We start from the raw sequence: 26,537 nt of genomic DNA, 5'->3' as shown, positions 1-26,537 counted from the left end.
GTTCTTCCAACTGGCTCAGTATGGCCAGAGGCTTTGTCTTCGAAGTGTTTGTTGCATTGTTCTCTTACCTTTGTACATTTTACTCTTGTCCCCATTATTCAGATTTATAGTCTCCCATCTATCTACCATTGCCTTTTGCTATTGTTTAAGGTAAAGAAATACTAGAGTAAATACAGGAGTTTATTTATTGGAAATATGATGTCTTTTCAGACTGAGCTAGTACTTTTATTACGACTTATTGCTTTTGTTAATAACCTGGTATTTGTGTTTCCTACAATCCTTGTTACTTTTAGTGTTCGATTTTGAAGAAAGAGGTTCCTTAGGAAAGCATACATTGTATGATAGCAGAAGCACTTATACTGCCTTGGAAAGATGTCTAAGATATATTGTTAAATGAAAAAAGTTGCATAAATGTATGAACCTATTAAAAAAAAAACTGTGTGTCAGTGTTTCTGTCTATCTATCTAACATTTCTGGAAGGATATTTAAAAAACTTAAATAGTGATTACATCTGGAAAGTGGATCTGGAAAGCTAAAGGGGAAAGGGACTTTTTAAATTTTTTTACTTTATAACCTATTATATATTTGAATAAGTTGAGTACGAATTCTTTTATTAAAGAAAAAATATGTCTAGTAAAATTCTAAAATAAACTGACCTCTAATAATCGCTTTTCCCAATGGTTGAGCTCAGTGCCCATACCACCTTGATTTTCAAGTTCCATTCCCTCCAGAATTGGACAGTTAAAATGTTTTCGTGCTTCATCCTAATAATCAGAAAAAAATAAGTAAATAAACCCTACAAAAGTACAACATAACGGCAAACTCCTTACCACACTGGATATAATAAAGTAGTCTTTAAAGAATTACTTTGGTGAGAAGAGAGAATGTCTTCTAAAAATATAGTTTTTTTTTGTTTGTTTTTGTTTTTTGCGGTACGCGGGCCTCTCACTGTTGTGGCCTCTCCTGTTGCAGAGCATAGGCTCCGGACACGCAGGCTCAGCGGCCAGGGCTCACGGGCCCAGCCGCTCCACGGCATGTGGGATCTTCCCAGACCGGGGCACGAACCCGTGTCCCCTGCATCGGCAGGCGGACTCTCAACCACTGCGCCACCAGGGAAGCCCTAAAAATATAGTTTTTAATATAATTAAATATTTTGATACTGTCACACTTTTCTTTGCTATTGAACTACTATTTCTCTTAATATTTTTTCCTCTATTTGAAGATTTTGGCTTTAAGTCATATATTTCAAAAAAGTTATAGACTGGTATGATTGCCATTTGTAACTGTTGTGTCAACAATGATTTTAATGCAGGTATAAACTGCTCTTATTATGGATATAGTTTTTGTAAGAAAAATAAGTTGTTCATTAGAAAACAATTTTGTTCATTTGGTTTTGTCTGTCCTTCAGTTAGAGATTTCCAGGGATGGGAAATATCCCAAGAGCAGTGCAAAAGTTCAGAGGTCAGAAGGAGCTGTGTGTAGTCAAGGAAGGGGGAGAAGGGAGAATAGGTTTCTGTCATTAAACAAGAGGGTGTGATGATTAATTTTATGTGTCAACTTGGCTGGGCCACAGATAGCTGATCAAACATTATTCTGAATGTTTCTGTGAAGGTGTTTTTGGATGAGATTAACATTTAAATTAGTGGGCTTTAAGTAAAGCCGATCACTCTGTAACATAAATGGGCCACTCAGTTGAAGGCCTTCATAGAACAAAGGCTGACTTTACCCCTGAGCAAGAAGGAATTTTGCCAGCCGACTTCTTCTGGACTCAAACTACAACTGTTCCCTGAGTCTTCAGGTTGCCAGCCCACCTCATCAGATTTTGGACCAGCCAATTACTTAAAATAAATCTCTTTATCTTTTTCTCTCTCAACACATCCTGTTGGTTCTGTTTTTCTGGAGAACCCTGACTAAAACAGACTCCAAATGAAACGACCAGCAATTATGCATATAGTACCAGGGATCCTAAGAGGTATCACAACAGACCACTGGTATCACAACTTAAAGCAGTGGGTAGAATGCAGCCATAAGAGTCATCGCCAAATTTCTGTTTCCTCAGATTGTGCTTGGCCTGTAGCTTTACTGTACTGCCTTTATATTATGTTTCCTACTACAGGCTTTGAAATTTAATCATTAGATCTTAAACAATAATGATTAGTAAAGAAGGGACTATAATGAACGAAAAGAGCAGATGGCTCATGAGACATGAAGTTCAGTGATACTCACAACAACACGAGGTGTTACTAGAAGATACACAGTGTGAGGAACTCTCTTATTATCTCGAATATCCCACAATCTCTCCACTTTTCGAACTACTTTATCACTCCATTGATATAATCCAAGACTGCAATTAAAGAATAAAAAGACAGTCCTTTTTGCAAATTCACCACCACTTTAAGTGTAAAAGTGTTTATGAATATCAATATGAAATTAAAATATTTGAGCTTACTATACACCAAGTGCAAGCAAAGACTTGATAGCATTTTCTAATTTAATCTTTTCAATAACTTTATGAGATTATCATCACTATTTTGCAGGTAAAGAGACAGAAGCTTAGAGAGATGAAGTAACTTGCTCAAATTCAAATAGCTAATTTTTGGCTAAGATGACAATGAATTACTTCCTCTTAACAAATTTACTGGATAAAACAAAAGCATGTCTAGAGACATATCCTAGTACTGCACATAACAAAACTTAACAAAAGGTGACATTTTAATTTAGTGGGAAAGCATAATTTACTTAATAACTGTGCTGTAAAACTGCTTATCCTACTAGGAAAAACAAAGTTAAATCCCTATTTTACTCCATATACAGAAATAAATTCCAGACAAATGTCAGTAAAAACGGCAGAGTAAGGACCCCTGAACTTTGTGAAAGCAATGGGGAAAGTATCAAAATTGGCCAAATGAACTTTTTCAGAACTCTGGAAATTAACCAAAGGCTTGTAGTAATCCAGGAAGCACTTCTTTAAGAAAAATGGATGAATCTCAGTAAGAATAGCAAGCTTTGTGGCGTTTTCCCATGCCCTCTCTCCAGCTTTGTGGCAGCTTTGAAAACCAACAGCCCACAATCATGGTGAAAATCAGCAATCTGGCAGCCAGAGGGAACAGAAGGGGGTTGACTGGCAGAATGCATTAAAAAAAAAACATGATCCAACTATGTCTACAAGAGACATGGTTCAGAGTCAAGGATACAAATAGGTTGAACGTAAAAGGATTAAATGCCTTTTATGCCCATGCCTTAGAAAGATTATTAATTCCTTTCCTTTTTCTGTGGCAAGGCAATGTTTAAACATAAATAGTGAACAAAGCCAACAAGAAAATAATCAGTTTTTACCTCATTAATAACTCCAATATCCTCTTCATCATTCACATTTCAAGATTAATGGTTTCTCCAAATAAATAGGTTAGGGCCAAATCTGACTCTTTCTATGTCTAACACCTGAATTTCATATTATTATATTATGTCCATTTATACTGTAAGATTTCCTGCTTTTGAGGAATATCCCGAATGTAAGAAAGCACTGCAAATTATCAGCTTAACAATGGTTCTTGTGTGTAGTAATCTCTCTCCTCCTTACCTACATCACTGTGTAGATGTTGCCTATCTCACTATTTATGTGTTTCCCATAAAGACCACAATTCTTAGGAAAGACCAGACTTCTCCCATACCACCAAACGAACACAATCTAGGAAGTAAAACATGTATTTCTACATTAGAGTTGTTTCTTCACATGTACTCTAAAAAAATACTATGATGAATAAAGTACTATCTGTTTTAATATTTACTTCTAGCTACCTAAATGGAGATCTTTGTGTGAGAATTAATTTTGTATTCTACATCCATATACCACTACTCTGATAAAGAGATGAAACAGTGTCAGCACCCCGAGAAGGTTTCTTTATGCCCCCTCTCAATCTGTTCAACTTGTATGGCATTTAATAGCCTGCGGCTTCAAGTAAAACTACTAATCTGTCTTTTACCGTTGACTGTTTTTAAACTCCATACAACTGAACTATGACTTTTTTTTTTTTTTTGGCTGCGTTGGGTCTTTGTTGCTGTGCACGGGCTTTCTCCAGTTGCTACGAATGGGGGCTACTCGTCATTGCGGTGCGCAGGCTTCTCACTGTGGTGGCTTCTCTTGTTGTGGAGCATGGGCTCTAGGTGCGTGGGCTTCAGTAGTTGTGGCACACGGGCTCAGTAGTTGTGGCTCACGGGCTTTAGAGCACAGGCTCAGTAGTTGTGGCACACTGGCTTAGTTGCTCTGCAGCATGAGGGATCTTCCCAGACCAGGGATCGAACCTGTGTCCCCTGCATTAGCAGGTGGATTCTTTTTTTTTTTTTTTTTTGCGGTACGCGGGCCTTTCACTGTTGTGGCCTCTCCCGCTGCGGAGCACAGGCTCCGGACGCGCAGGCTCAGCGGCCATGGCTCACGGGTCTAGCCGCTCCGCGGCATGTGGGATCTTCCCGTACTGGGGCACGAACCCGTGTCCCCTGCATCGGCAGGCGGACTCTCAACCACTGCGCCACCAGGGAAGCCCATGCAGGTGGATTCTTAACCACCGCGCCACCAGGGAAGTCCCTGGACTACGACTTCTTTTATTGAAACTTGTAACTGTGATATTCATGCACTTTACTGCATGCAGCAATAATGTGTTCTTTTTAGTGCCTTGTAGTTTTTGGTTATAGGAATATATCACGATTTATTTATCCATTCTTCTATTGATGGACCTTTGGGTGGTTTCCATTTTTTGTTTATTAATAACAAAACTGCCATGAACATTCATTTTCATGTCTTTTTGTGGACATGTGCTCTTAATTTAGAGATTCATTTTTTATATAAATGCATGCAAATGGTTATAGTTCTGTGACTGATATTCTATATAAAATTCTTGATAATTTTTTTTTAGTAATTCTTGGTATTATTTCTTTTAGGCCCTGAACCTCTAGGTCACTGTTAATATGATGAGCTAAATAAAATACCAGTTAACATGTAAATATTGCCATGTACCGGCAATAATTATTAAAAAACCAAACTATAACCAACCCATATTTTCCCATGGCCTGACTCTCCTATAAAGTAATACAAGCTACAGAGTGGTGGAAAAGAGCTCTGCCTGGCAAAGAGTCCTGGCTCTTTGGATAAATCACTTAAGTTTTCTCCATCTCAATTGTTTCATCTGTAAAATGAAAAGGTGAAGCTAAATGAACTCTTTTTTTTTATTGGAGTATAATTGTTTTATAATGTTGTATTAGTTTCTGCTGTACAATGAAGTGAATCAGCTATGTGTATACATATATCCCATCCCTCTTGGACCTCCCTCCCACCCTGCACCCCCATCCCATCCATCTAGGTCATCACAGAGCACTAAGCTGACCTCCCTGTGCTATACAGCAGGTTCCCACTAGCTAGCTATTTTACACATGGTAGTGTATACATGTCAATCCTAATCTCCCGATTCATCCCACCCTTATATCCTATCTTGTTTTAATAAGATAGGACATACAATCTTCTTAGGCTAGCCATAAAGCCACTATTATTTATGGAACTTAACATGCTATGATTCTCAGCTGCTAGTCTTAGCACTCTCCTAAAAGAGAAGAACAAGAACAAAAAAAACCAAATACCTATAGTTAAAAGGTGGGAGACCATCTGCAAATCTTGAAGTTAGAGGATTTCCATCTTTATCATGGTAGAATGCAAATAGCCCAGCAGAGAAACCCTGTAAGAAAAAGTTCAAAATGTCTTACAGTGAAAAATATCAAATCTGACTATAGATATCACAACATGCCACTATCAAAAGAGAACACTGATACAACCACATAAAAGTGTCAGGCCAATATTTCTACAGGAACTTGCCATATACTGGAATTGGACTGAAATTAAGTGTTTCATATTATGAATTTTAAATTTCAATTACTTGAGATAATTCTAAGTGAGGAAACCAAAAGTAATAGTAACAAAGACATTCTTTGGTTGGTATAGACAATGCATTTATTTGTTTAAAGACGTGTTTATAATAGTTGGTCCTCTTCACATGAACTTACTAACAAACTCTACAATTGCAACCAGGGAAATGTTACTATTAACAACAATTAACAATACAGTTTAGAGCAGGGGGGTGTGCTAGTAAGATCACTCATAAAAATTCAAAGTCTTTGATACCAAAGTCCATATTTAATATATATCTATATCTAAAATAAAAAAGACTATAAATGTGTGTTTATGTGCGGGGGTGTATACTTCGGAAAAAAGATTGGAAACATATATCGAAATGTTAGCTGTGGTTCTTTTGGTGGTAGAGTAATGTGTAAAATCATCTGTATTTCTAAAAGTTTTTTACAATGTGAATTTGTGTGTTTATAATCACATTTTTAGACAGTATTTTAAAGAAGTCTTCAATTTTAATAAGATAGTAGCTACTTCACATAAAGGTATTCAAATTCCCATTCTCTATCCCCTCTCCCAAATAAGATGAGAAAATGGGCAAAAAAAAAAAATTATTGACATTTGATATCTCCTATTTCATTAGTGAGATTTCTTTTCTTACTTTCTTTCCTAACCTAATAACTAAAACAAAGTGCTTTTGTAACTACTAATTTAAGTATGGTTTTTTTTTTTCTTTCTTTTTTTTTTTTGCGGTATACGGGCCTCTCACTGTCGTGGCCTCTCCCGCTGCTGAGCACAGGCTCCGGATGCGCAGGCTCAGCGGCCATGGCTCAGGGGCCCAGCAGCTCCGCGGCATGTGGGATCTTCCCGGATGGGGCACGAACCCGTGTCCCCTGCATCGGCAGGCGGACTCTCAACCACTGTGCCACCAGGGAAGCCCTTAAGCATGTTTTATACACTGAGACTATGCTATAGTTTATATCCAAATAACTAACAATCACAAATGATCACTTAATTAATCTATTTCTTTGGCAAATGTCTTTGCTTACATAACTGTGGCCTGTGTCATTCAAGGCTTGCCAAAATGATTAATGGAATCCAGAGTATTCTTTTATTCCTACATTTCTTCTTTTTTAATCTCTGAAGATGCAAAGAACATTTAATGGAGTCAGGTAAGAAAATCTAAACAGTTTTTAATATACAATTCACTGAAGTTATATAAAGCTTAAAATAGTATGCTGTGCCTCATCTTTCATAATATTCTAAATACACATTTTTTTCCACAATATCAATTTGAAAATTTTTCTAAGCACTCACATTTCAGAAGGCTTATCTCGTATTGAAAGAACCAGGAATGACTGTATTTGATAGCTAGAGCAATATATAACTTTATAGGGAATAAGTGTATTTGTTAAACATTTAATTCTTAGCATCCTCCAGGATGGTTTTTGAGACAAACTAATATTTTAAATTTCCTAGGTTTTTACAATTTTTTAAATAATTCAAATACACAAAAAAGTTTAACAATCTAATAGAAACTTAGGTATACTCCTTAAGAGGATTTAAGATATTCGTTTTGCCAGGTCTTCTTCAGACTTTTTTTTAAGAAATAAAACACTGCAGAATAAATACCGTTGAAGGCCCATTACCTTCACCCTTTCTCTTCCCACTTTTCCCAGGGGTAATCACTACCTTAAAGTCAATGTACATAGTAACTCTCACACATGTTTTTATATTCAATGGTGTCTGACTTTAATTTGAGATTCCCTGATTGCTAAAGTAAATCTGAGTATGTTCTCATATACTTCTTGGCCAATTGGACCTTTTCTTTTGTGACCTGCCTGTTCATAACCTAATTTACCTCATATCTGGGACCTCTGCATTCATGTTCACTTATATACTAGACTTAAAACCTGCTGTTTTTTTCTGGTTCTCTCAACATCAAGTATCTATTGTTTTTGGAGCTTAAAGCTTAAAATGTTACTTAGAATGATGCTTATCTTTCATCACAATAGCAGGTTTAACTTACTTTTTTAATAAAAGGAAAAGAGATGATTCATTTTAGAATCTCCTTACTTGAAGACCAGAAGTGCTATCTGGATACACTAGAGTTTCACTGAATTATCCAAGGTATTTGCTGATTTAAAGACTGAGGTCATACATAATAGCTCATGAAATAAGACTAATAAATGATAGTCACTAATTTTATTATACCTTACTATGTAGAGCATGGTGCTAAGCCATTTATGTTTCGTCTTATTTAATCTTCAAGAAAAAAATCCATTGTAGTATGTACTACTATATTCATTTTATAGATGAAACAGAGGCTTACAAAGGCTAAATAATTTGTAATAGATCCCAAAGATTTTTAGCAGTAAAGCTAAGGAGATTCACACCTAGATCTGCGTGATCCATTCTCTCCCTCTCTCTTTTTTTAAATAATGTACTCTATAGTGGGTGCTACCATTTTAAAAAAAATTTTGTTTTTTATAAATTTATTTATTTATTTTTGGCTGCGTTGGGTCTTCGTTGCTGCATGAGGGCTTTCTCTAGTTGCGGTGAGCGGGGGCTACTCTTCGTTGGGGTGTGCAGGCTTCTCATTGCGGTGGCTTATCTTGTTGTGGAGCACCTGCTCTAGGCACGTGGGCTTCAGTAGTTGTGGCATGTGGGCTCAATAGTTGTGGCTCGCGGGCTCTAGGGCACAGGCTCAGTAGTTGTGGTGCACAGGCTTAGTTGCTCCGTGGCATGTGGGATCTTCCCAGACCAGGGATTGAACCTGTGCCCCCTGCACTGGCAGGCAGATTCTTAACCACTGCACCACCAGGGAAGTCCCATTCTCTCTCTTAATCACTGCATTTTACTCCCATCTATTTTCTAAACACATGAATGACATCAGGAGGACATTTCCTAGGTTTTAGGCAACTTTATTTAATTCCCCAGACATACTGTAAAAGTTTACTACTTTGGACCAATTGGGGAAAAGCAAAGTTCTGAATCAGTTAATATATATAAAATTCAGAAAGTCTAAATAGACCAAGAACACTTTTAGAAATGAGATCTCTGTAAGAGATAAGAAAGATCTATAATTAACATATCAGCTATCATTTTAGATGAAAGTGAATTTTTTTTAATTACTAAGTTTCTTCTTAAGAAGTTTAATCATTTTTTCAAAACTCCTATTTGCCCAATGGATTTACTTGTTTCATTATTTTAGGTAGTATAAGTCAACCGAGCTGCTATCCTCATCATTAAAAACTGTCTACTGGCAGAGGTCTATTCAACTAGGTTTTACTGAACACGATCTAAGAAGCCACAAAATCTTAAATTTTAACATATACATCAAAATGAGAGTATAATCAGAAAATCAAGGCATGAAGGAGAGAACAATAGTTAACAGCAAAATTTACCAGGGCATGAATAATCTCATGTTTCACTGTAGACAGCATCCCAACAAACTCCTGAGGCTGGGTAGAGATCATATTTGGACACAGGTTAGCATATCCTGCAATTGGCCTGTTAAAACAGACATTAAATTTTTAATTATATTCCAGGACAATATGTATTATACTTATTAACCTATATTTTTCTATCAAAAACTGATCAAGGTCAGAAAAATCTTTGTGAAATATCAAATGTCATTTTACAACATAACATCTAACTTTCACTGTCTTTTACTTTCCAGACATATACCTGTGTTCTCCTATGACATTGCTAATCAGCAGCTGTTCCCTCAAGAGGATAGAGTCAGTTAATTATACTTCAGTGTGAATTTGTAAAGTATGTCAATATGTACCAAAAAAGGGAATGAACTAAAAAATTTTAATTATAACACTATTTTTCTTGCAAAATTCATTTCTGACTTCAGCATTTCACTATATATATAGGCACAGGGACAGACAAGTAGGTAGAGAGGCAAAGTAGGTACAAAAGAGGACAATAAGCAAATCATTCAGGTTGCTGCAAGTTGCTGAACCTTCTGATTTCCATTTCACTATTCCCTTTCTCCTGTCCCAATAATGCCTTCATTAACATAATTTTTTTTTAAATTTATTTATTTTTGGCTGTGTTGGGTCTTTGTTGCTGCACATGGGCTTTCTTCTAGTGTCGTGAGCGGGGGTTACTCTTCGCTGCGGTGCGCAGGCTTCTCACTGCGGTGGCTTCTCTTGTTGCAGAGCACGGGCTCTAGGCACGCGGGCTTCAGTAGTTGTGGCTCGTGGGCTCTAGAGCGCAGGCTCAGTAGTTGTGGCGCATGGGTTTAGTCGCTCTGCGGCATGTGGGATCTTCCCGGACCAGGGCTCGAACCCATGTCCCCTGCATTGGCAGGTGGATTCTTAACCACTGCCACCAGGGAAGCCCAACATAAAGTTTTTTATCTTCCTATTATCTTCTTTCATACAGTATTCTATACCTTCTAGAATCTACAGAATTCTATATCTCTTTCTGAGCCTAGAACTTGAGAGTCCAAGAGCTCACGAGGACCCACAGTAATTCAATCAGTTTCACCACGCACCCACCTGCCTTTCAAAAGCTGTGACAAACAGTAAGGAACCCCAAGGTATTTCTCCCAACACTACCTCAACATTTTACCATAGAAATACCACAAACCTCCCCAAATGGTGATGGCCTATTTACAGAGTAACATTTGCCTTATTTAGTTAAAAAAACATACAGTGCACTTTCTTCATACTTGAAAACAACATACTTGCACTTAGAAAAGTATGAGTATAATTCACTCACCAAAATATTGTCACGGTGACCTCTAAGATATAAAATAAACGTCACTATCAGGCTTAAACCCTGTCAGGAACTTCCTACTGCATTTATTATTTTTTTTATTTTTTCCACGGTACGTGGGCCTCTCACCACTGTGGCCTCTCCCGCCGCGGAGCACAGGCTCCGGACGCGCAGGCTCAGTGGCCATGGCTCATGGGCCCAGCCGCTCCGCGGCATGTGGGATCTTCCCGGACCGGGGCACGAACCCGCGTCCCCTGCATCGGCAGGCGGACTCACAACCACTGAGCCACCAGGGAAGCCCCCTACTGCATTTAGAATGAAACAGCCCTGTCTACTTCTCCCTCCAACGCATCCCCTAAAGCTCTCATCCTCAAGCACAGTTTCCACTGGAGTGGCTTCTAAGAGCAACAGGTAGACACAGCATTTTCCTAACATAAGCTCTTTCTCCAGCTCTTTATTTGGCTGAAGCCTATCGATTTTCAGGTTATATCTAAAGTTTCACTTTTTCAAAGAGGCCTTTTTTGCCCAGTTGATCTAAATTATGTTTCCCCCTTTTGTTCTCTTTTATGGTGCAACACCCTGTCTTTTTCTACAAAGTATTTATCATATTTGAAGTCACATGTCTATTTGTATCAGTATTTAACTAACATCTGACTCCCTCTGTAATTTGTAAGTTCCATGAGACAGGTACACGTGTCTATTTTGTTCACCTAGTCTGCTGGCAACATATTAAGCACTCAAATATTTATGGAATGAATTAATGCAATATAGCAGTTTTGAAGGAAAGTTTCACTACTACTAAAAAGATTCAAAAAGAACAACTTAAGATATTGCTCTTCTAACATCAACATTCTCCTCATAAGCAACCAAAATTTTCCCCATGTATGAGAATACATACATGAGTAGCTTCAGATTCACTGACACGAGGAACATTTATTCTTTCAGCTAGTCATTCACACCTAAAGTGAACCAAATGTTCAAGTGCCTTAAAGAAATATAATAGCAGTGAAAAGAAAGTGAGATGCATCTCTGGGCTATGGGATTCTCATCTGTGTGATAACTCCTATGTTGGATTCTCTCCCCAAAAGACAATTAGATACTTTAAGTACCTTCAGTATTATCAGATGCTGAAAGGAGCTGAACTAATCCAGACCCATCTCAGCATGGGATTTTATATCCCTCTCCCTACTTCCCCAGGGAAGCCATTCTGTTCCTAATACATAAGGTTCACTTTAACATGTCTTTTGTTTAAAAAAGTAATTAAAGCTCATTGGAAAAAGCTATATATCCAAACATATAGAAATGTATGAAGAAAAAGGTAAAAATTCCCTATTTTACAAACTACCACCACTAAATTCCACTATCACAGGTAACTGCTATCAACAATTGGGGTGCTTTATTTTTTAGAGTGACCAGCCATCCTGGTTTGCCTAGGACTGAGGGATTTCCCGAGATATGGGACTTTCAGGGCTAAACCAAGGGTACTCCCGAGAAAATTGGGATAGTGGGTAATCCTAATTATTTTTGACTTTTACCTTAGCACATTCAAGTCCATACACAGAATTTTTGTTTGTTTTTTTTGTTTGTTTTTTGCGGTACGCGGGCCTCTCACTGATGTGGCCTCTCCCGTTGCAGAGCACAGGCTCAGGACGCGCAGGCTCAGCTGCCATGGCTCACGGGCCCAGCTGCTCCGCGGCATGTGGGATCCTCCCGGACCGGGGCACGAACCCGTGTCCCCTGCATCGGCAGGCGGACTCACAACCACTGCGCCACCAGGGAAGCCCCATACACAGATTTTTAAAACAAGTATGAAATCGTATTATGTACACTGTTTTGCAATGTTCTTCTGACACTCAACAGTATATTAAAAATGAGATTGTGTGTGTGCACAATCCATATGGTTTAGGTCAAATTAAGATAAAGAGCCATGATTCTGCAGCACTGCTATTATGAAGGTATATTTCTCAAAGACACCTACTTTAAGAAGTATCTCATTTTATCAAGTAACTTGTCATTCATTTAGCACTTCAAATACCATATTTCCTTGATATTGAGACACCAGTAATTATAAAATTTCATAAATTTAATGACAGCGTCTCAGGAAAAAAGGAACAATCTATTAAATACATATATCCTTTTTACTAAACAACAGTACATATACATCTTCAAAACCATATAGCACTTCCTTCTTCAGTAATAAATATTTGACTCGATGCATTCTCAACATTCAGAAGCTAAAGATTTTTGAGTTTATTTCATGGATCAATAATTATATAGTAACATGCTAACAGACTGCTTTCATAATCCATGATGCTGATTTTGACCTCCTTACCACCTTCAGTATTGACAGTATAATTCTGAAGCATATATTAGTGTTTCCTTTGTATTGGATACTTGGTCCTACTAATAATTTCATTTTTTCCTTAAATTAATTAGCTATCAATAGAACTGAAACAGCTCTTTAAAGTCAGCTAGTATTTTGATAGGTAGATGAATGTTCAGGAACTCGGCAACGGTCCTTACATTCACTGGACCATTGAATGTGCTCACATTAACTCTCCTAGATTTGAGAACGTCACATACAAACTATACTGAGACATACCAGTTTCTACTGCCTTTAACTGATTTGTCTGGTGTGTAACAGGCAATCTTCTGTATGCATAACAACTTTATTTCAAGGCTGCTTCACTGAGAAAAAATTTTTGAAATATTTTTTAAATAAAAAAGAGGGAGCGGCTAGGCCTGTGACCCATGGCCGCTGAGCCTGCATGTCCGGAGCCTGTGCTCCGCAACAGGAGAGGTCACAACAGTGAGAGGCCCGCGTACCACAAAAAAAAAAAAAAAAAAAAAAAAAAAGAGTCCTTTTTTTTTTTTTTTTTTGGCCAAGCAACATGTGGGATCTTAGTCCAACCGAGGACTGAAGTGGCTCCTCCTGCAGTGGAAGTGTGGAGACTTAACCACTGGACCGCCAGGGAAGTTCCGGGACTCTAAATTTTTTAGAGATAATTAAGCTAAGTGAAGGACATAATGATATGACAATTAGATGAACAGTTATTTTGAACATCTTACAGTTCAGCACAGAAGTGCTAAAATTAAGGTTCAAATTGTTTCCTTAGAGAGGTGTCATCACTTTCAAAGAAAATTCTATTGACAGTAGACTTTTCCTTTGGAATTGGTACTTATATTACCATATGCATAGCAGTTGTATAACCTGGTTCCCCCACCACACCCCAATCCAGGCAGTATGCCATTTCTTACTACTGGAGGTAATCTCGCAAATGCAAACTTCTTGTACTCTCAACACTTAGAATATGTTTTAAGAGTTCTTATTTTAGATCTTGGGAAATAAGTCTCAGGGGAAAGTTTACCTGTCCATTTTTGCTTCCTGCTGACAATAGGCTGCATAAGAGATGATGTTTTCATGGCTGCACCTCTCAGTGGCCAGAGCACCAACATAAAGAACAAAGTCTGCATCCCGGACTCCCTCTTGGTCTGGCACACCCACTGCTCCACAGGGCCACTTACCCCCACAGCAGACTCTGCATTGCTATGCCCATGGGGGACAACAACGGAAAAACAGACCAGAGATGAGGTTAGCTATCAGGACTTTTAATTTATAATGAATCCAGACTCTAAATATGTATGATTTAATTTTTATTTATTATCCTTCAGCTTTTATCAAAATCCATACCTCTCTCTACTCAATTCCTATCTCTAATTTTAAATTTATTTTATTAAAATTTCTACTTTATATACTATAATCATAAATGTATAATATTAATTAAAACAAACAATTGCTATTTATAAAGGGCATGCAACCAGGGTACAAAAAAGACAGCAATAGAAAAGGTTTTATTAAACCCTGAAACTAGGTGAAAATTACAAGGGACCTTCTTGTACACATTTTTTTTAGCAATTTCCCGTGAATCTATAGTTACTTCAAAACTAATTAATAAAAAACTTTATTTACTGGAAGTATTTTCCTATTATAAGTAATTCATGTATCTTGTTAAAAATTCAGATAATACGAAAGTATATAAGGTAAAAAGTTAAAGTCATCTTGTAATATTACCTTTGTTTCTAGTTTTCTAAGCAAACTTTGCCCTTTTAACATACGTTTTTTAGAGAACTTCTTCTATCAAAGTTCCTAAACAATCATAATCTCCAAATTATAAATAGGAAAATCAGTAAATGGTGTTTTTTTTAAGGCATAGGTGATGCTTGCAGAGAGAGAAAAGACAGAAATTCTCATTTCATTACATTGTTTACTCTTGCTTCTCTAATACATGTATTTATAATTTTAAAATTCAATTACTTTAATCTGTTAATAGTTGATATTAAGAAAAGCTGTGATTTAATAGCATTCTTTACATGATCTCTCATTTATTTAAAAAAAAAAATCAGGACCCCCAAGAAGATAAGTAGAAAGCAGAATTTGAAAAAGCCAAAAGAATTAAAAACAAAAATACCTTAGAAAAAAAAGCAAAGAAATATGCCTTAAAATGTCTACGAAATATCTCTAAATGTCTCAGGAAAAGAGATAAATATGTAATTAACAGGTTGTTTCAATTTTTAAACATGTTCCCCAAACCCTCTATGCTTTCAAGAAATTTGATAAAAGAAATGGAAGCTGAGTAAGTTAGCTGTATTAGTGCCAAAAGCCTTTAGTGAGCTTCAGATACTCTGAGAAAAAAATTATAAAGTAAACTTCAACTATATGCTTAATTTTGCTGACAAAGTCAATGTTTAATAATGTATTCATTTTCTAAAAGTAATGAGAGAACACAGCTCAATAGAGAAAAGCAGCTAAAGCAATAATCATATTTTCCAAAATATAGGTATAAATAAATTGGCTTTCTGGTTTACACATTTAAACTTTTTATATTTTTTCTGATACAAATAATAGATGCTTAATATGAAAAATCAGAACATTACAAAAATGTATAAGTTAACAAATAAAAGCCCTCCATAATCCAACTCAATGAAAACCATTAAAATTTTATGTGTCTCCAGATTTTTTATATATGTATACCTCCAGATTACTTCATAATTTTTTATATGTGTGTATACACTTCTTATTTTTTATGCTTTTATTTCAGCTTTACTGAAAGCTGAATAATTGATGATAATTTTTAATTTTTAAATGAAATAGACTAACTACCCATACTGATTTACAACTTTTTTTTCCATTTAAAAGCTTAACTATCTTTCCAAATCAGTATATAAAGATCTATTTTGTTCTTTTTTTTTTTTAATATTGTTCATTTATTTTGGCTGCACCGGATCTTAGTTGTGGCATGCAGACTCTTAATTGCGGCATGCATGTGGGATCTAGTTCCCCAACCAGGGATTGAACCTGGGCCCCGTGCATTGGGAGCAAAGAGTCTTACCCGCTGGACCACCAGGGAAGTCCTTCTACTTCATTCTTTAACAGCTGTGTAGTGCTCCATTATGTGGTTATGCCATAACTTAAGTAATATTAATATAGGCATATTTATAGTTTTGCAAAGAATATCCTTGAACATATATTACATAGTTATAAGTATTTTTATGGAATACATTTCCAGGTTGGGTTAAAGCATACACATTATTTTTATTTGAAGAGATAATGTTAAATTGCCCTTTAAAAATTCTGAGGTATATAGCTGCTAAAAGATGTTTTGGAGGGCAAAGATAAAGTCCTAAGCAGAAACGATTCAGCAGCCTCAGAGATAAATTGAAAAAAGAAAAAAATAATTAAATTCACTTGAAAACCAATGAAAGAATAAAATCAGCACACCTAACTGTGATTACTTTTGGTAGAGAATGAAGCTTTTGAACTTAAGTCTGTAAAATCTTCTTAGTGACAATCACAGATTGAAAATCTGTCATAAGTTTATCCTAAAGAATAAGAACATTGCTAAGAGCAGGGTGAAATACCTGGAGGTGCTCCTCAGGCACTATAACGGGGCCACATCTTGTATGCTCTGCACATTCCCCAGTACAGCATCTATGGTGATCATTTTCCTTCCGAAGGTATTGGTATTGGTTTGTTGCACATTGTCTTCAGTTCATTCGTACATCAAAGTTTAATTACAAAAAAAAAATAAAGATGAGTTCACAGCAGTTAAAACATTGTAAAAAACTAGTAGCTGCTATGTTTATTTCATTTATAATAGTTACTATTTTAGTTAGAAAAGTAGTCTAATAAAGAATTTTGGTTCCATGGCAAATTCTTCTGATCTGGGTTTTCAAACACTCAAATACTTCAAAAGCCAATACTGTACACATGAAGGAAGGGGATATGGGAAAAAGGGATATGGGAAAAAGCCAATACTGTACACATGAAGGAAGGGGATATGGGAAAAAGGGTACAACTATACCCAAGGAAAAGATCCAGTGGGTCACCTCATAATGGAAAATCGGGAAAAGAATGATTACCCAACAGATGCTCTTTTATTCTTTTTAAATATCTTACAGTTTGGTCTCCAGGAACCAGCATAATAAAATACTCCAGTATAAAACTCACAATTTGCCATACTGACAGAATGGGGTGGGCAGAGTACTAAATACTAAACAACTGAAGAAAATGACCTGTGTGTAATGTGACATACCTACTAAGTAATATGGTGCCCGCAGGTCTACGAACCTGAAAAGTCTTCTCTAAATAAGAAACAGCTTGTGGAAAAAGTTTGGTCTAAATAAAAGTTGGAAAAAAAAAACCAGTCAGAATTACAGCTAAAAGATAAACTATATTTAAAACAAGTAAGCATAGGATATTAATGACTAAGGGGAAAGAAGGAAAAAGCCTTATAATTCTGGAATATAGGTACTAGTCAAAAGTTGTGTGACTAGGGCTAGGGAAAGATTGAGTCTAGGAGCAAAGGAATTTCCTCATTTACTAGTTTAGTTTGGAGGAAAGAACACCAGAAAGTTCCTTCCCTACCCCATTTAAATAGAATATTATAAAACATAAATCACAACTATTAATATTACTTTAAATTTGAGACTGATTTAGATTATTCCAACATGAAGGTAGTTTATGTTAAGAAAATCATATATTTAGAAGATCTACTTTAGCCTCACCCATTTCTGTGACCCCATAATGAAGTGGCTTAATGTGTGTGTGTGCCTCTGTAACAGTTAAAAAACTTATGAGGCTAGCACCTCTATAAATGACCTTGGCATTTCATACTATCAGGCCAATTAATCTTCATGAGAATGAGCATTTCCACCAAGAGAATAGTGTTCTCAATGTTTTTAAAACATCATCTTTTTCATCCTATCTGAAGCATGCTCTGCTCCCCTAAAACTTAAGAGGACAAGTAAAAATATGAGAATGATTTAATATCAAATTATAAAATGAGAAGACTAACTTAATATCAAATATGAACAAAGTTTTGGTGAGTGCATCATAAAAACACCTTGGTGATAATAGAAATACATTCACTACCAACACCTTTTATTCAGTCATTCACAGAATAGTTATGTGTATGTTTTTCATTACTGAAGTAAAATTTACATACAATAAAATGCACCATTTTAAGTGTCCAATTCAAGCTATGAGTATTTATTACATACCTTTACAAGGTGTCTTTTCTCAGGGAGCAACCTGAAAATGATGACATAAAACATAAAGATTGCCATGCTGAGGGCAAACCACTATCTCATTTTTGTTCAGAATACAACTGGCAGGAGTCCCAAGGAATGTTTTGTGGAAGCATGCCATATCAGTCCCTCTAAATCTCAATGAGCATTTAAGAGTTGATCACATACTGTTTCATTCATTTGGGAAGTTAAAGATAGGGAAAGACATCACCTACTCCCAATAGCTCTTCATAAACTACTACAGATTCATAATTTATCTCTTTTCTGGACGCCCTCTTACTCTAAATTAAAAATTAGGCTATATCATCTCTCTGGTTAATAATTTTGTAAATGTTCTTACTATTGTATTAGTATTTTGTCTTATTGTTCCTCCAAGTACTTAAGTGCCTTCCAGGTCTGTTATTGACCACATAAGTAGACATACACTGGTGTGCTTAAATTATTCATGATGTATAGATTTAAATCATATCCCATGGCCTTCATCTTTCTAAACTAAAAAGCATATTTAGCTTAATTCCATTTTGAGGGTACACTAGCATCTACTTCCATTTATAGAACTCCAGGTAACAGATGAAAATATTTTCAATAGTTTGATTCTTAATAAAAAAAGATGACAGGGGCTTCCCTGGTGGCGCAGTGGTTGGGAGTCCGCCTGCCAATGCAGGGGACACGGGTTCGTGCCCCGGTCCGGGAGGATCCCACATGCCGCGGAGCGGCTGGGCCCGTGAGCCATGGCTGCTGGGCCTAAACGTCTGGAGCCTGTGCTCCGCAACAGGAGAGGCCACAACAGTGAGAGGCCTGCGTACTGCAAAAAAAAAAAAAAAAAAAGATGACAAATAATGATGTACTTACTCTTCAATACTTTTATCGTAGACAGTCTTGATTCTTAAATGTTCATTAACATCTCTCTTTATAATATGATTTGCCTTAAGATGGACCTTATTTATGACCTAAAAAAAAGGAACAGATTTGAAAAAAATGTATAGATTAGTTAATTGAGGTCCCAACTTAAAATTAGTAAACTAAATTTCAAGTGTAATACCCAGAAAAAATACAAGAACTAAATAAATTGACAGACAGTTCATGCTCATGGATAGGAAGACTCAAAATTATCAAGATGTCAGTTCTTCCCAACTTCATCTATAGATTCAATGCAATCCCAATCAAAATCCCAGCAAGTTACATTGTGCATATCAACAAACTAATTCCAAAGTTTATATAGATGGCAAAAGACCAAGAATAGCCAACAAAATGTTGAAGAAAAAAACAAAGTTGGAGGACTGACACTACCTGACTTCAAGATTTACTATAAAGTTACATTATCAAGACAGTGTGGTACTGGCAAAAGAAGAAACAAATAGACCAATGGAACAGAATAGAGAGCCCAGAAATAGGCCCACATAAGTATATTCAACAGATCTTTGACAAAGGAAAAAAAGCAATACAATGGAACAAAGATGGTCTTTTCAACAAATGGTGCTGGAACAACTGGATATTCACATGGGAAAAAAAAATGAATCTGGAGACAGACCTTACATCTTTCAGAAAAATTAACTCAAAATGGAATATAGACCTAAAATGTAAAACACGAAACTATATAAAACTCTTAGAAGATACCATAGGAGAAAAACCAGATGTCCTTGGATATAGTGATGACTTTTTAGATATAACACTAAAGGTACGATCCATGAATGAAATAACTGATAATTTCAACTTTATTAAAATTAAAAACTTCTGCTCAATGAGGGTTAACATCAAGAGAATAAGAAGACAAGCCATAGACTGGGAGAAAATATTTGCAAAAGACAAATCTGATAAAGGACTATTATCCAAAATATACAAAGAACTCTTAAAACTCAACAGTAAGAAAATGAGAGACTTCCCTGGCGGTCCAGTGGTTAAGACTCTGCGCTTCCAATGCAGAGGGCCCGGGTTCGATCCCTTTTCGGGGAACTAAGATCCCACATGCCATGCCCAGCGCGGCCAAAAGAAAGAAAAAGAAAATGAACAATCCAAGTAAAACATGGGCCAAAAACCTTAATAGACACCTCACCAAAGAAGGTATATAGACGGCCAATAAACATACAGAGAGACGTTTCACATTATACGTCATCAGGGAAATGCAAATTAAAACAACAAAATATCACTATACACCTATTAGAATGGCCCAAATCTGGAACACATACTATACCAAATGCTGCCAAGGATGTGGAGCAACAGAACTCTCATTCATTGCTGGTGGGAATGCAAAATGTACAGCTACCTTGGAAGACAGTTTGGCAGTTTCTTACAAAACTAAACATACTTTTACCATAACCACCCAGCAATCATGCTCTTTGGTATTTACACAAATGAGTTACAAACTTATATCCAAACAAAAACCTGTTCATGGATGTTTATAGCAGCTTTATTCATAATTGTTACAACTTAGAAGCAGCCAGGATGTTCTTCAAGAGGTGAGTGGATAAATAAACAGTGGTACATCCAGACAATGGAATATTATTCAGAGCTAAAAAGATGAGCTATTAAGCCAGGAAAAGACATGGAGGAACCTTAAATGCATATCAGTAAGTGAAATAAGCCAATCTGAAAAGGTTACATACTATATGATTCCAACTATATGACATTCTGGAAAAGGCAAAACTATGGACACTGTAAAAAGTTCACTGTTTGCCAGGGATAGAGGGGTGAGGGATTAATAGAGCACAGAGGATTTTGAGGGCAGTGGACCTGTATGATACTGTAATGATGGCTACATGTCGTTATACATTTGTATTATACATTTGTCCAAACACATAGAATGTACAACACAAAGAGTAAATCCTAATGTAAACTATGGACTTTGGGTGACTATGATATGTCAATATAGTTTCATCAATTATGACAAACATACCACTCTGGTTGGGGATGTTGATAATAGGGGAGCCTATGCACGTGAGGAGGAACAGAGTATTTGGGAAATCTCTTTACCTTCTTCACAATTTTGCAGTGAATCTAAAACTGCTTTTAAAAAATAGTCTTTAAGGGCTTCCCTGGTGGTGCAGTGGTTAAGAATCTGCCTGCCAATGCAGGGGACACAGGTTCGAGCCCTGGTCCAGGAAGATCCCACATGCTGCGGAGCAACTAAGTCCGTGAGCCACAACTACTGAGCTTGCACTCTAGAGCCCGCAAGCCACAACTACTGAACCCACATGCCACAACTACTGAAGCCCATGTGCCCAGAACCCCTGCTCCACGACAAGAGAAGCCACCACAATGAGAAGCCTGCGCACCTCAATGAAGAGTAGCCCCCACTCGCCACAACTACAGAAAGCCTGTGTGCAGCAACGAAGACCCAACACAGCCAAAATAAATAAATAAATAATAGTCTTTAATTTAAAAAAATGAAGATGAGAAGACAATGGAACAAATAGTTAAAGCACTAAAAGAAAGATATTCAATACTGAAGTGTATCTCCAATGAAACTACCCTTCAAAAATGAAGAGGAAATAAAGATATTTCAGATAAACAAAAATTGAGAGAATTCATCACCAGCAGACCTCCACTACAGGAAACACTAAAGGAAGTTCTTCATGGTAATGGAAATGACACTAGAGGGTAACTTGGATCTTGTCTGCTTCTATAACAGAATACCATAAACTGGGTGGCTAACAAACAACAGAAATTTACTTCTCACAGTTCTGGAGGCTGACAAGTCCAAGATCAAGGCGCCAGAAGACTGGGTGCCTGGTGAAGGCTCACTTCTTGTTTCTTAAGGCCATAGTCTGGTTGTATCCTCTGGCAGAAGGGGCAAGGAGCTCTTTCATAAGGGTATTAATCTCATTCATAAGGGCTCTGCCCTCATGACCTAATCATCTACCAAAGACCCCATCTCCTAACCATTATATTGAGAGTTAGCCTTTCAACATATGAATTTTGAGGGAACACATTCACTATATACAAGATCTGTAGGAAGGAATGTAAAGTGATAAGTGAATGATAAGTAAATATAAAAGTCTATTGTGTAGAAAACAGTTAACATAGCAGGCCTAAGACTACTATCTTTAGAAAGACCTGCTTGCAAGTTTGACTTTTCACTGGTCCCAGAATTTGAATGGTAAACTGTCCCTACACTGACATAAAACTTCCCATAAAAAGCAATAAGGCAGTCTCATTGTGCCCAAACTGTTAACAGAAATACAGTTTATGCTGAACATCTGTTTACTTCTCAGAGTCAGGAATGTTAGTGACTGAAATTGTGCCTACATGAACCGTCTCCAATAAAAACCCTGGACTCCTAGACTCAGACGAGCTTCCCTGTAGACAACAATTTGTGCTTGTTCTTACAAGTTACTGCTAAACGGATTAAGCATGTCCTATGTGACTCCACTAGGAGAGGATTCTTGGAAATGTCAAGAAAAATTCAACTAACAATCAAGTTAAGAAGAGAAAAGGGTATTTAATTTGGGCCAAACTGAGGATTATAACCTGGGAGATAGACTCTCAGAAGTTCTGAGAACTGTTATGCCCGTTAGAAGTCAAAGGCACAGTCATATACATTCTCAAGACAAAGAATCATACATCAAAGTGACATACTGATATTTTACATAAAGTTCACCAAAGATATATAGTCCAGGTAAGCACATACAAAGGCAGAGAACAACAGTAAGTCACTATGGCTCGCTACAGAGTTGGGAAAGAATGGTATTCTTTTAAAAAATTACATTGCTAGTGCCAGAAAAAAGGGGGAAAAAATCGATCTTTATGATCCAGCAGGCATTCCCATCTTTGAGGAGGTCTGGTTAATGTGTAATTCAGATGCACACAAGGAGGGAGGGAGGAGGCCCAAACGGACACAGAGACAGAACTTTATGTTTAAATTTTCTTGTCCTGCCTTAAAATACACATTTTATTTCATCAGAAGCTTGTGTCCGGTTTCCTTCAGTTTTTGCTCCGGGAGCCATTTCTTTTTACTGATTGTGCTTGATATGTATCCTTTCACTGTAATAAATCTTAGCTGTGAGTACAACTATATGCTGAGTCCTATGAGTCCTTCCAGCAAATCACCAAACCTGGGGTGGTTTGGAGACCTTCAACACAATTATACACATATTTCTTTTCTTCTTTTCATTTCTTTAGAGACATTAACTGTTTAAAACTAAAATTATAAAATTGCAATTGTGAGAGTTATATGTAGAGTTATTATATATTATGGTAATAGCAAAAGGACAAGGAAATAGTGACACTATACTGTTGAAAAGTTCCCGTATTTAACATGACTATAAACTTTAAGTAGATGTCATAAATTCAAGATACATATTATAATCAATAGAGCAAACATTCAAAAATATATTGCATTTTACTGTTGGTTAATTACACCTCAATTTAAAAAGTAAAGCAAAGAGATACAGCTAAAAAGTAAACAAAGGAATTAAAATAGAATACTAAAAAACAGAAGGCACAGTCAAGTGAAACAAAGAGAAAAAAATAGCTAAACTGCCAATCCAAACTCAACCATGTCAAAAATCACATTAAATGTAAACATTAAATGTAAAAGGACTGAACATTCTTGTTAGAAAGCAGAGACTGTCAGACTAGAGAGAGCAAGATGCAACTATTTGCTATCTATAAGAAGCCCATTTTAACGATAAAGACACAGAGAAATAGAGAGTATAAGGATGGAAAAACACACATCATGTAAACACTAATCAAAAGAAAGCCAGAGTGGCTATATTAGTATTAGACAAAGTATATTTCAAAACAAGGAGTATTAATTACCAGGAATAAAGAGAGGGGCAGTATGTAATGCTAAATGGGTCAATTCACAAAAAAATAACAATGTAAAATGTGTAAACACCTAACAGCAGAGCTGCAAAATACGTGAAGCAAAAACTGAAAACTGAAAGGAGAAGTAAACAAATCCACAATTATAGCTGGTGACTTCAACATTCCTACTCAGTAATCAACACAAGTAGACAGAAAATCAGTAAGGACATGGGAGACCTGAGCAGCACTATAACTAACTTGACCTAAATGACATTTATAGAACCACCTGCCCCAACATCAGCAGAATGTACATTCTTCTCAAGTACACACAGAACATTAACCTGGTTAGATTTTTGGCTATAAAACATATTTTACTATAAAACAATCCTTAAGAAATACAAAAAACTGAAATCATACAAAGGATGTTTGCTATCCATAACTAAATTAAACTAAAATGCAATTAGGTAAAGATAACTGGGAAATCTCCAAATATTAGAAAATCAAACTTTTTTTTTTTTTTTTGTGCCGCACCATGAGACCTTCGGGACCTTAGTTCCCTGACAAGGGATTCACTGTGCCCCCTGTAGTGAAAACTCAGAGCCATAACCGCCAGGGAATTCCTGAACAACAAACTTTTAAATTATCCTTAGGTTGAAGATGAAGTCACAAAGGAGATCAGAAAATATTTTTAATTGAATGATGATAAGATTATAAGCAATTAATATTTTTTAAAATAAATTTATTTATTTATTTTTGGCTGTGTTGGGTCTTTGTTGCTGCGCGCGGGCTTCCTCTAGTTGCAGCGAGCAGGAGCTACTCTTCTTTGCGGTGCAGGCTTCTCAATGCTGTGGCTTCTCTCATTGTGGAGCATGGGCTCTAGGCACGCGGGCTTCAGTAGTTGCGGCACAAGGGCTCAGTAGTTGTGGCTCATGGGCTCTAGAGCACAGGTTCAGTAGTTGTGGCGCATGGGCTTAGTTGCTCCGCGGCATGTGGGATCTTCCCAGACCAGGGATTGAACCCGTGTCCCCTGCATTGGCAGGCAGATTCTCAACCACTGGGCCACCAGAGAAGCCCAGCAATTAATATTTGTGTAATGTAATTAGTGTTTAGAAATTTATAACTTTAAATACTTATATTAGAAAAAATAATCTCAAATTAATGACTTAAGCTTCCATCTTAAGAAATTAGAAAATGAAGGGCAAATTAAACTCAAAGAAAGCAGAAGAAAGTAAATAATAAAGAACAGAAATCAATTAAAAGGAAAACAGAAAAATGATAGAGAAAAATCAATGAAACCCAGTGGCGGTTCTTTGAGAAGATCAATACAATTGATATATCTCTAAGCAGACTAAGAGAGCAGATACCAATTACCAATATCAAGAATGAAACAGGGCATATCACTATAGACTTTACAGACAGTGATATTGTGATTTATAATAAAAATATATATATTTGGTCTTTGTCGCATTTTTGGAATTTCCTAAGACCTCTGGAATTTCCTAAATGATAAAAGTGATCAGGTGTCTTTTGTCACGTTAATGAGGTAACTTTTGGAAGCACCTAAGGGTGGAGACTGGTTACCAGTGGAGCCAAGTATGTGAATAAAAGATTGGAACTTTCAGTCCTTTCCACCCCCTCTAACCTCTGAGGAGAGGAGAGGGGCTGGAGATCAAGTTCAACCACCAATGCCCAATGATTTAATCAATTATATCTATGTAATGCCTACCTAAAACCCAAAATGATGGGGTTTGGAGAGCTTCCAGGGTGGTGAACACATGGAGATTCCGGGAGAGTGACATGTTCAGAAAGCACAGAAGCTCTGTGCCCTTTCTCCATACGTTGCCCTATACATCTCTTCCACCTGACTGTTCTTGAGCTACATTCTCTTATAATAAACCAGTAATCTAGTAAGTAAACATTTTCTCTGAGCTCTGTGAGCCTCTTTAGCAAATTAATCAGAACCAAAGAGGGAGTTGTTGGAACTTCCGATAGCTGGTTGGTCAGAAGCACAGGTAACCCCCTGGACTCACATTGGATCAAACGGGGGAGAAGGGGCAATGCTGTAGGTCTGAACTCTTAACCTGTGGAATCTGATGCTATCTCTGGGTAGACAGTGTCAGAATTGAGTTGAATTGTGGGACACTCACCTGATGTTGGAGAGTGGCTTGGTGATGTATGGAAAACCCTTGACACATTAGAATTGGTAACTCAGAACCCTTTACAGACATTTAAAAGATCAAATGGGAACATTAAGAAAACTGTATTTCCATAAATTTGACAACTTTGATGAAATGAAATTCTTTGAAAGATATGACTTACCAAAACACAATCAAGAAGAAATAGATAACCTCAATAGTCCAATATCTATTAAAGAAAATAAGTTCATAGTTTATAACACTCCAATAAAGAAAATTCCAGGCTGAGATATCTCCATTCACGAATTCTACTAAACATTTAAGGAAGAAACAATACTGCTTGTACACAAACTCTTTCTGAAAGTAGAAGAGGAAGAAATATTTCCCAATTCATTCTATAAGGCCAGCATTACCCTAATACCAATCCCAACAAAGCTACAGAAGGA

At 36.7% G+C, this 26,537-nt stretch overlaps 1 protein-coding gene across 2 annotated transcripts in view; it reads right to left on the bottom strand.

Moving 5' to 3' along the window:
• The window catches only part of LMLN (leishmanolysin like peptidase), a 78,130-nt gene that overhangs the window by 38,937 nt on the left and 12,656 nt on the right, over positions 1–26,537 (bottom strand). The window contains exons 2-10 of one of the 2 annotated variants that reach the window (XM_067738617.1): positions 19,064–19,161; positions 18,185–18,215; positions 17,218–17,300; positions 16,544–16,667; positions 13,993–14,171; positions 9,298–9,403; positions 5,629–5,723; positions 2,227–2,344; positions 657–764 (exon numbers count right to left, since the gene is read on the bottom strand). In XM_067738617.1, coding sequence (XP_067594718.1) covers positions 657–764; positions 2,227–2,344; positions 5,629–5,723; positions 9,298–9,403; positions 13,993–14,171; positions 16,544–16,667; positions 17,218–17,300; positions 18,185–18,215; positions 19,064–19,161 — 942 coding nt within the window. The remainder of the gene's footprint in view (positions 1–656; positions 765–2,226; positions 2,345–5,628; positions 5,724–9,297; positions 9,404–13,992; positions 14,172–16,543; positions 16,668–17,217; positions 17,301–18,184; positions 18,216–19,063; positions 19,162–26,537) is intronic. The other variant, XM_067738618.1, reaches the window with a different exon arrangement.

This window comes from Pseudorca crassidens, chromosome 5 (genome assembly GCF_039906515.1).
Source record: "Pseudorca crassidens isolate mPseCra1 chromosome 5, mPseCra1.hap1, whole genome shotgun sequence".
NCBI classification, from domain to species: Eukaryota; Metazoa; Chordata; class Mammalia; order Artiodactyla; family Delphinidae; genus Pseudorca; species Pseudorca crassidens.
The sequence above is the reverse complement of the archived record's forward strand: the minus strand, read 5'-3'. Positions and strand labels throughout refer to the sequence as shown.